We start from the raw sequence: 11,126 nt of genomic DNA, 5'->3' as shown, positions 1-11,126 counted from the left end.
TAGATGTCTGGAACCTGGGGGTGTTCAAGGCTGGGCTGGATGAGGCCCTTGAGAATCCAAGTCTAATTGAGAAGTGTCCCTGCCTATGGAGGGGAAGTTGGAGTAGATGATCTCTAAGGTTCCTTTCAACCTAAGCCATTCTATGATTCTCTGAAAACATTTGTCTTCAGAAATAGAAACAGCTCTCACATGAACATATATGCAAAACAAAACAAGTACAACTCCCCTTTCTGTAGAAGAATATATTATTTAGCAGGTCAGTTTAAAAGTAAAAAAAAAAAAAAATCTGTACATATTTTTCTCATTGTTGCTTTTTTTTTTTGCATCCACCAGGATGAAAATATGCTTGCACAGTGGTTTCAGCTTTGTGCTCCTTTCTTTGCTGTGCCAGGCCACAAAGCAGAACTGCAAACTCATTAAGGTTTGTTCAAATTTCTTCTAGTGTAGGAAGCAAACAAACAAACAAAAAAATTGCATCCACTATGCTTTTGAATGCACTCGAACACTATAAAATTCAGAGATAATACAGAGAAATGTGTCATTAGGGCCTACTAGGCAAACCAAAATGTATGCCAGGAGCCCTGTCAGAACAGAAGCATCTGTTAAGCTATGCTGTAGTTAGCATACTGTTGTACACACGTAGATAGTATTTTGACTAAAACAGCTTTTCCTTTCATTTGTAGATGCCAGTGGATCGTTTTCCAGAAAAAGCTTCTTAGCTAAACTCTACTTTGTCTCTGCAGACTGCAGTCAGTGTGGTCACAAAAAAGGCAAATCTACTGAAGGTCTGAGATGTGCTGCAGCCTGTGCAAAGTCTGCAATGGAAGTCCTGCTGGGGGGGCTGCGGCGGGGCACACCAGAGAGCCCTTGGTGCCCAACATCAGCAGTGACAGTGCGAGCAGGCTGCAAGCTGTAAACAAGGCACCCTGGCAGGCAGACAGGCAGGCAGGGTTCATGTATGCCACCTCTCCAGATATATGGTCCCAGCTGGATTTTGATGTAGCCACCATGTCTGTTTGGCAAATGCAGCATTTCTCTAAACCAGAATAACCTTAGGGCTTGCTTTCTCACAGGCTTTTTCATCTCACTTTTCGGTACTGCTGGTGGTCAAACTTTCACTTTTCTTTTTCTGCAGCTGAAATGAAAAGCAAAGTAGGATTAATAAGCATACAGCACTGCTTTCCACTGCTGCTGTGAACTGAACACTCACTCCAGATTTCCTCAGGACAGGACAGGCAGCAGCCTGGTATACCACAGGCAACTTTTCACCCAGACAGATATGGGTGTATATCCTGAGTAAACAGTACTCAGACTTTCTCATTATCTGCCATGCTAGGCTCTCAAATTATGAAGTCATTCCTCATGTTTCAGGATATTTCTGAGTTTGGGCGGCTCCTGTTTTCATAAAACCCCTTGTGCAGCTTCATCAGTTTGTACAGACCTTCTGTTTTGACAGCTTCTGTAAATCAGAAGTAATATCTTGGCTCAGTGTGAAAGATGAATAGGACTCAGAAAGCCTGGCAGTCATATTTGAGTTCTTCTTCCCTCTTTTGAGAAATACTCCTCTCTAAACCAATGAATGTCTAAAAGCCTTTTTCCTTCATAACTTAGTGTCCACAATACATGTGCTCTTTGATTAACCAGTTTCAGTACTTGTGTTGTTGATGGGCTTTTCCATCAAAACACTTGGAGGGAATTGGGACCTACACTAGAAAGCTATTATCCTCCTCAACCAGCTAGAGGTGAACAATATCTGCACAACCAGTGCTCCACTTCCCAATTTATTTTAATGAAGGAATGACTGAATGTATCCTGCCTATATGATCAGTTTGTTCATGTTAGAAAACCTCTACATTATAATGATGTTTGAGCTGGTTTTGTTGTCTGCCTCAGCACAGAAAAGAAACACTGGAAAATGTATATGAGGAAAGTGTGCAGGTCCAGTGTCATAGTCTGCAGGGTGTTGCAGGACCTGCACCAGCATGCCAGCTGCTGCACTGTAGGCATAGGGGACCTGCTTCCAGTGCCTGAGCCTTTGTCTCTGCCCTTCCTGGCTCCTCAGCTAATGCAGTAATGGTCAGAGACAGCAAGTGTGGTTAGATGTATATCCTACCTCTCCTAAGCTAAGGGTCAAAAAGAGAGAAACTCTGTACGTGGAGATCCCCACTCAGTCCATGCCATAAAATGTCTTCATTGATTGTGTGTTTAATGCTCCTGGGTGCTGTGTATGAGAGAGTAATTCCTCATAAAACTTCATCCTTGATAAAACACATCCTTGATAAATGGACACGTGAGTGGAAATTTCTTCTCAGCACTGGCACTTTAGTGCCTTGAACTGCCTAACCCCAGGACGTTTTGTTGCAATCTAGCCCAGGCTAACTCCTTCACAGGGGAATGTAGCTCCCTCCAGGAAGAACTGTTTGCTAGAGTGTTCAGGTGGTTATCTCTAGGTTTTGTCTCCATGTCCCTGCCTTGGAAGTAGCTCCCTTCCCATGGCTGTATTTGCATGAGGCCTGGTGGATTCTGCAAGGACACACTCTTGTGCATGTTTACTGCATGCATTACATGCCTCTCTCCAGCCAGGTATGATGAATGTGTTTCATCACAATGATTATGCCCTAGGCACTCCTGCTATTTCAGACCAAAGTTGCTAATAAGTTGTAATATTTGACTTATTCAATCATAATATTTGCTTTATCAAAGATATATTTAGAGCTCACCTCTTGCATAGCATCATCTATCTGTTTTAATTCCTCATAGCGATCCCTGGATTCCCAAAGGGGCTGGAGCATCACCTCCTCCACTTCTGGGAACAGCTAGGTGAAAGCAAGAACATCATTTCCTTTTGTGTTCATTCACTTGTACCTGCTCGCAAGTGTGAACTGTACATCCCTATTCCCTTGACATACTAAACACCTGTTGGAGCAAACAATGAAGCTGCTTATGCCTCCTCTTTTGCTTGTGGCCTTGAGTGACTTACCTTTGTTACTGTTTCGAACATGGGGATGAGAACAAACTTCAGGAAGCCAATCTGTGCTGTGGGCTTGGTCACTTTATCACGGTCCATGAACGGTGCCACAGGAAGCCCTTCAGATTTTTCTCGGTCGCTCTGGAACAAATCCAGAGTTGATCAATATTAATCTTGGCTAGAAGCCTGTGATGTGATGTGATGTAATGTACCAAGCAGGTCACTAGCTAAAGAGCAGTAGACTTTGGATACAGATCTCAGTGGCATTTGCAGATATCACAGAATAGCAATATGCTTCCATTAGATGAATGCATCCTGCTTTGTTGAGAGTATGTGTCTCAATAAAGAGCACTCCCCTCAGTCACATCTGCACAGTGCTGGCATGAAAGCATTCATCTCTAGGCTTAAGGGACAATTAGGCCACCTGTTTCCTTTTGCAAATCCATGGGACTTGTGAGGGAAACTATTTCTGAGCACTCAGAAAGATGGTAATGCTTTTTTATTGCTCTACAAGAGAAGGTCTTTGATTTCCTCACCATCCTTCAGAAAGTGATTATTTTCAGGTATTCAATTAGAAGTTACATATTCTTCTTTACTAGTGATTAAAACTAGTTTAGCTAGGTCAAATGAGAATAATTTCATTGACTGTAGTGAGTTTACAAGATCACATAGTTCCATGTTTCTTTGTAAGTTCAAGTGCAAAGAGGTTACACACTTCACAGGTGAAAGAGATATGCCACAGCAGGCTGTATCTCTCAATAATAGGGCTTTTGCTAGGTGACCAAAACCAGTAAGGCACACAAACATTTTAATTTTGAATTAAGAGCTGCAGATGCAGTGAGCAAGGAGTGTTTCTGACACATCACCACACATCTGTGTCTTGTGAGAAGCCTTTTTCAGCAGGCATCTTATCAAGGTATAAACAAAATGCATAAGAAAGCTCTGGCATTTCACCCTCAGAGCATTGCAGCTGTATGTCTCCAGAGAATTCCACTGCTGCAGCATGTACACAGTGGTGGGAGTTCAGGTGCTGGAGGGAGCTGAGTGCTGCTCTTCAGGGATCAGTTTTAAGCTATCAGAAACTGTGTCCAGCTGGGAATCTAGTGAGGAACAGTGGTCTGAGGAGCTTAAAATCTGAATTTGCACACCTCGGCAAGGTGTCTGCTTTGCCTTTAGGAAAATGTTCATGGGCACTGAACACTACTTTCTGTGTGATATTTGATGTATTTTACTTGACAGATTTCTCTTGCCACTGCTCTTGCCCTCAAAAGTTATATATCAAACAAACTTGCAAGGCCATCACTTTACAGAGAACAAGCTTCAGTCTGATAGTGCCAGGACTTCTAGGTTGCTATAGCATTTCACCTGCTAATTAGTCAGTTGCATTCACTTGCTTACTAAACAGTATTTCTTGCTAACACCCTTCTCACACTTTCTGCCAAAGAAGCCTTTCCATCCTAGAAGTAGATTGGGCTGTCAGACAACAGAGCACCTGCAGCAGAGGTGAGATTCAGGAAGAGCAGCAATTTGTGCAGTTGTATGTCTCCCTCATTCTTACCTGCATGAAGTATTCCTCTAGTAAGCAATCTACCCAGGGCTCTGCTATTTCCATTGGGCGGACTTCGTTGGAGATATCACAGCATTTTATCAGCACCATCTTCAGCTGAAAGAGGAAAACACTTCACTAGAGCAGTCTTACTGACAGCCCTTTACCACTCATCCAGAACCTGTGTCTTTATAATGCAGCGGGAGGTAATGTGTTTTCAAACAGTAGCTCTTAAATGATCTGCCTTATTTTTTGCTCTCTCAGTTGCCCTGTCTATATCCCCTCTCTCTCGGTTTCCCTTTTTGTAGCACTGGGATGTGCCACAGTGGGACATGACCTTCTCTGCTGCATGAAGAGATTCTGCTAGAAATGACCATGAAGTTGTTTGTGGAGCACTGAGAGGCAGTGGGGAAGAAGCTTCCCTGGGCATGAAAGATGATTGGATTACAAGGCATAGAAGACTAGAGTTTGTACTTTTGTGGATGCTTTTTACACACACACACACGCACACCCAGCAGTGGATAACAAGAAGTTGTATCCTGACAGAGTAATCTTTAATTATATTTTTTCTTGATGATACTCCAGGATTTCTAAAGTTGGACTAATCTTTCTTACACAAAGCACTTCCAAATTTTAATTCTTGCTGGTGGGACAGAGGATGTAAGAAGGATTTGGTTTCAATGATGCATATTGAATCTTGGTTTTTAAACAAGGAAATGTTAATCTACAAGCTTTCGCACTACGTGCAGAAAATTAATAACCAACAAAGCCTCCTTACACAGGTCAAGTGCTCTTCATTTGAGTAATCAAAATTTTCCATTTTTTCCTTGAAAGAGTCCAGTATTTCTGCATGTCTCGCCATGTCTGTAGCCAGGATTAACGTAATTATCCCCTAGCAAAGAAAACATGTTCACATATTAGCTCGACATTCTTCACAAAGCCTGCTGTTGCAGAGCCAAGTATGGCTACACACAAAGCTCCTCAGATCCCTTACATTGTTGACATCAAAAGGGGAAGTTTCTGCCTTGAAACTGCCACGCAAACTGAGAGTTACAAAGAGTTCACAGTATAAAGATCATGTTTGGATCAATCTGGTGTAATATTCCGGAGGCATTGAGGTTTTTCCTTTCCGACTGAGTAATTGTGGAAAAATAAACCGTACTTCAGGATGTTAAAAACACACTCTGCCAGGATCCACTTTTGGGTCCTTGGAAAGCACTATAGGTTTTACTGCTGACTCTAGGAAGTGGACCCTAGGAAGAGGCAAAAATTACTAGCTGTGGATGTCCTCTGTGCTCATTCTCCTTGGGTTAAGGGCTTTGAAATATACAGATGCAGCCAACGTGTTAGGAACTCTATGTCCTCCTGCTATGCAGAGCTTAAGATGGGAAAGTGTTACAGTTCTGAGATTAGGCTTAATTGTAAATAAAAATTAGATCTTTCCAGAGAATTCAGATAAGGGTCTGGATGAATTTCTCTAAGAGGCTAAGCAAAAATAACAGAGATACATTTTTTTTATTTCATTGGTTTTGTAAATTTCTATATAGCTTAGTTTCACAGAATGTTCTGTCTCCTTTCTGCCACCTCATGCTTGCTGCTTGCCTCTCTTGACCCAGCTGCTTCGTTATTCAGACTGGTGAAAGATCCATGGGAGGGAGGAGTGGGCTGGCTGTGCACAGCTTCTGGACCTCTTTGTGCCCAGAGGTGGGGGAAAGAAAGAGTTGAAATATTGTACAAGGGGATATAGTATCATTTAATGAACTGCAAATATATGCAAACTTGTCCTGAATATATTACCTTTTATACTTTCATATTTAGTCTATCTTCATAAATATAATTTCACCTAACTTCCAAAATTCTGAGTAGTGTGGTGAATTTACTCTGGGGGCAAATTTCCTATTTGTTGGGGTGCAAATCCAAACCACAACAGAAAGCCTGTAGTGAATTTAAAGCTGCAGGTATTCATGCAGATGCATCCATTTGGGGCCCATGCCTGCTTCCCATGCTCTAGAAGAAATCACTAACTTCAACCAGACTGGTATCTGAACCCTTACACTGGTCTGCTTTTTCATTTGGTGTGTAGGGAAGATGTAACATGTAAACCAAGATTGAATTTTGGCCCCTAGTGCTCACTGTAGCACTGTTCATTGCCTCAGAGATAACTATGACTCCTAGTCCACCATAGCCTCTTCCACAACAGTGCAAGTGTTCTGCTGTTGTAAATATTTTCCTCTTTTGGAGCTCTTTTTAAAATTAATGCATTGTGCTCTTAAAGCACAAACCTTTGCCCTGAGAACTTAGTTTTTTTTCCCAGTCAGAGCTAATTACCTCTCTCTCTAGACCACATCCACATAGATATATAGATATACAGATATATATGTATGTATGTATATATACCCCCAAAATAGAGTGTTTAAAAGTCAGGATATATTCATTATTTCTCAGCAAGACGTTCCATGGAGTGGTGTTGTGGAAATTTTCCAAGAATTCCTCTTGGATCCTTTCAGTGTGAGGGGCATTTTGTGTCCTTTCCTCTAGGGAGAATGATTCACTCGCATTGTACAGCAGGGAACTCTGTGCATGGTCATGTCTTCAGGAACAGTTAGTAGAAGGCAGATGGGAGCAGCATTCATACCTGTCTTATCTGTTTGAACTGGTCCTGGTTAACGTTGGAGAAAATGTTGTATTCTGGCTGAGAAATGATCTGGAAAGCCACAGCACAGTGGTGGTTCTCCAGTGGGGAGATGTCGTTGTAGCGTACCGCAAGCTCAGTTCGCGCATTTATCTGGTAGCTGATGTGAAGAAAATCAGTGAGAGCTTCTGCAGACACACACCAGCTGTTCTAAACCCTGCTGCTTGTTTTTTGCTGGCATTCTTTTCAACACTTAGTTACACAGAATCATAGAATGTTAGGGTTTGGAAGTGACCTTGAAAGATCATCCAATCCAAACCCCCTGCCAGAGCAGAATCATCTATACTGATCACACAGGTACACATCCAGGTGGGTTTTAAATATCTCCAGAGAGGGAGAATCCTACAATACCCCTGTGTAGCCTGTTAGAGTGTTCTGTCACCCTCACAGGGAAAAAAATCCTCCTCATGTTTCCATGGAACTTCCTATGCCTCAGCTTCCACCCATTGCTCCTTGTCCTGTTGTTGGGCATGACCAAGAAGAACAGTTACTGTGTTGATAATTACTTGCAGTTTGTTGTTTGATTGTTAATACTAAATCAGATTTTTAGAGAAGATAGACGTTACTTTAATGTCTTTTCAGACACAACTCCCCTGTTGGTTCTTGGTGGGTTTGGTGTTGTGGGTTTGGTGTTTTGGTTTCTGTTTTAATCTTACTTTATTTTATTTTACCAAGTCTCTGTATCTTAAAATTACATAGAACAAGCACAGAAGGAATTGTCTGGGCTTCCTTCAAACCCCACTAATGTTAATGGAGTAATTGTCACTGCTCCCAGTCAGAGCTGGGTTCAGCCCTTATTTAATGAATGGCTACAAATAAATTAGATTCTCTCCCTCTCCCTTTTCTGCACACAAATACATACATACAGAAGTGTCCAGAGGTCAACAGTTCTAATGTGATAATAAACTGAATAACATGCACTTCAGGATTTATTAAGCTGAAATACCCTTTGCATTTTAACTTAATAATTCCATTTCAGCTGAGGGAGCTACATTCATTTATGTCCTCTCTCCCAGGTGCAAAATATTTAATCTTGTTTCTCAGCTATGGGGGAAAGTAGAATGGAAATCTGAAAAAAAAACCCACCACTTTCCTGACAGAGCCAATGACAGCTGGCAAGGCCAACCCAGACCTGAGTTTTCTACATGAAGATCTGCTTTTGTCCATGTGTGAGTTAAACAGCAGGACACTGGGGGAAGGTCCAGCTCCAGCTGTAAGAAGGAAAACTTAATCCACCGATAACATCAGCTGGTGTTGCCTTCCCAGTATACTTGAAGGGAGGAGAAAGCAAGAGAGAGACTCACGTATTGTTGTAGCCTGGATGGTCCAAGTCATGGCATACTGCTGCAGTCATGAGAATCAAAATGTCAATTTGAGAAAATTTCTCCTGTAAAATAGAAAATATTATCATAATATTATGATTTCTATTTCCCTTATCTCCATGCAAATCTGAGCAATAGGAAATATTTTTTCCACAGATCAATTCACTTCACTCAAGAAAGAGAACACTGTCATCCCTTCCACTACAGATGACTCAGATTTGCCTTTGTTGCATTAAACAACAGCAGCCCCGAGGAGACAATTTGCTTGAAACTTGCTGCTACTGTAAAGATCATACAAAGGCACTGAGATATTAGCATAGTCTCTTGTTCATTTAAGCATCCTGATTAGTTAAGGGTGCACTGGAAGATAGCTTTGTTGCAATTGCATTCTGCAGTAATTGAAGTTATGAAGAAGGAGGAAAATTAAGTATTGTGTTCCCACAGCTTCTGGTATGAACTTCCATTAAAGCAAATCTTTCTTCATTTTCCTTATTGGCAAGAAAATAGACTTAAGCCAGGAACAAGATGTTTAACTATGGAGAAGAAAGGCAGTTTTAAACTGGTTTGTACAGCAGTGAAATTAACATATAAACATAGGCTATTCAGTCAGTGGAAATAAACAATCCCTATAGTTCTGGACAAAGTACAGGTCAGATTGAATCTTGCATGCAGTACATGCAAGGCATTACTTGCTTTAGCCTGCGCAGGTGCAGACACACTTCTGGAGAACACCTCTTGTGGGAACATTTTGTGTCACAGATGAAGACCATATTTACAGACTATAATTCAGCAGGCTTCTGGATGTGACTCATAGATATTTCATGCAATGCCAAAAGTTTCCCAGTGTACGAATCTGGGATATCCAGGAGGTGGAGGTAGCTTCTTAAGAGCCTCAGTGAGCAGTGCAGGTTCTTGGGGTCTGGGATAGGATGACTGAGCAGGCAGTCAGAGGTGGAAACGCAGCACCTCTCCTCAAGTGAGCTACTGCAAGTGCAGCTACTGGGAAGCTCATCACTTGCTAGAAAGATGGTGGCCTGTGCTGCAAGAAAGGTGGTGCAGTGGTGGTGCCTTCTTTGCAAGAAAGGTGATCCACTGCACATCCATTGTACTCAGTGGATGAATATGTGTCCCGTGATGGAACTGGAGGGGTCCTGCTGAGGTGGGTGTCCTACCTGGAGGTTGCAGAGTGAGATCATGCTGTACATCATCTGGGTCACGCAGAAGCAGTGCCGGAAATTATGAAAGGGGTTGTTTCTATAATTGTCATGAATGCACAGCTGCAGAGAGAGCGAATGAAACAGACAGAGAGAGAAGAGCTCTTTGTGAAAACACACTGGCCAACCTCCTTGGAAGCGCTCTATAGCCCTACAGCAGCTCTGTGGAGCCCAACATTATCTTCTGCTAGGACAGAGTGACAGCACAAGGCTCTCTGACACTCTTTTGTCTTCCTGGGGGAGGGTGAGAGACTACTACCTTTCAAGAACTTATCAGCTGATGAAGCTCACCAACTTCTCTCTCAATACCAGATATCAATGAGGAGACACTTCAGCACAGCTGCAAGTCCATCTCAGCCCTGTGACAGGACTCTTATCCTGAATTTGTATTTCAGCCCATGCAGTGGTTAAATGGTGACTTTAGGGTGTGTAAAGTACTCAAAGTACATCACAATTCCCCTCTCTCACTGAATGTAAGTTACAGTTTTGAAATCTTCAGGGCTGAAATGCAGTTGTTATTTCCTTTGCAAATGCTCAGAGGTGATATTCTGGGAGGTGCTGCTTGGCAAAGTGAGTATGTGGATGCACACACACTAGCACACCTTTGTGGATTTCCAGCACTAAGCAGCATGGGAGATATTTAGCCATATAGGCATAAGGCACTGATTTTTTGTGTGGTTTAGCTTTCTGCAGATCCTGACTATGTGCCCTCATTACAAATGCTAGCTAAATCTTGTCTTTCCATGTCTTTGCTATGGTCAGCCAGGCACAGCTGGGTTAACACATGTCACAGTCACTCTTGCAGTGCACTGGATAGTTTTTGGTATTCTGTTCTGCACAAAACAGCCAAGCATCAGCAGCACTGCTGGATCCCTTCTGCTAAATCCTCTATAGCACGGACCCTAGAGAGTTCTTTTGCTTCTGTTACTGAGCCTGAATTAATTACATGGACAGAATTCATGTCCCCTTCTCTGGCTAAGTAGTGAATTTTACTTCAAGAGTCCTCAAGACCCATCAAAATCCCTTCAACTTGAGATGTAACTTCCAAGAAGCCTCAGAGCTCTGAATGAGGTTAAGAGAATTGAGGATTTTCAATATGCCTGTTTAATGTCTGGGGACTTCATTGCAAAAGCTGTTCATATTATTCTGCAGCAAGGACTTCAGAAGCATGTGACATTATTTTAAAGTTAATAACTAATGGCATAATATGTTTGACAGCCAGGTGCATAGGTGGTGGGCAGTATCTCACAGCCTCCACCATGGACACCATGGTCATGTCTAGGCACCATACAACACTGCATGAATGTAATGTACACATGCGGTAGTGAAGCCCAGAGCATCCCAGAGGACTCCTGACTCAGAGCATTGAAGGGCTGTATTAGTC

At 42.3% G+C, this 11,126-nt stretch overlaps 1 protein-coding gene across 5 annotated transcripts in view; it reads right to left on the bottom strand.

Annotated features, from left to right (window-relative positions):
- Positions 1–227: 227 nt before the first annotated feature.
- The window catches only part of PDE9A (phosphodiesterase 9A), a 48,982-nt gene continuing 38,083 nt past the window's right edge, over positions 228–11,126 (bottom strand). For all 5 annotated transcript variants that reach the window (XM_064152588.1, XM_064152589.1, XM_064152592.1 and 2 more), the window contains 8 exons: positions 9,701–9,805; positions 8,511–8,593; positions 7,150–7,306; positions 5,293–5,406; positions 4,527–4,631; positions 2,981–3,109; positions 2,721–2,816; positions 228–1,135 (listed from right to left, as the gene is read on the bottom strand). In XM_064152588.1, coding sequence (XP_064008658.1) covers positions 1,085–1,135; positions 2,721–2,816; positions 2,981–3,109; positions 4,527–4,631; positions 5,293–5,406; positions 7,150–7,306; positions 8,511–8,593; positions 9,701–9,805 — 840 coding nt within the window. In that variant the 3' untranslated portion in view covers positions 228–1,084. The remainder of the gene's footprint in view (positions 1,136–2,720; positions 2,817–2,980; positions 3,110–4,526; positions 4,632–5,292; positions 5,407–7,149; positions 7,307–8,510; positions 8,594–9,700; positions 9,806–11,126) is intronic.

The sequence above is a fragment of the Pogoniulus pusillus genome, chromosome 12 (assembly GCF_015220805.1).
Source record: "Pogoniulus pusillus isolate bPogPus1 chromosome 12, bPogPus1.pri, whole genome shotgun sequence".
In the NCBI taxonomy this organism is placed as follows: domain Eukaryota; kingdom Metazoa; phylum Chordata; class Aves; order Piciformes; family Lybiidae; genus Pogoniulus; species Pogoniulus pusillus.
Note: the sequence above shows the minus strand (reverse complement) of the source record. Positions and strands in the feature narration are given on the sequence as shown.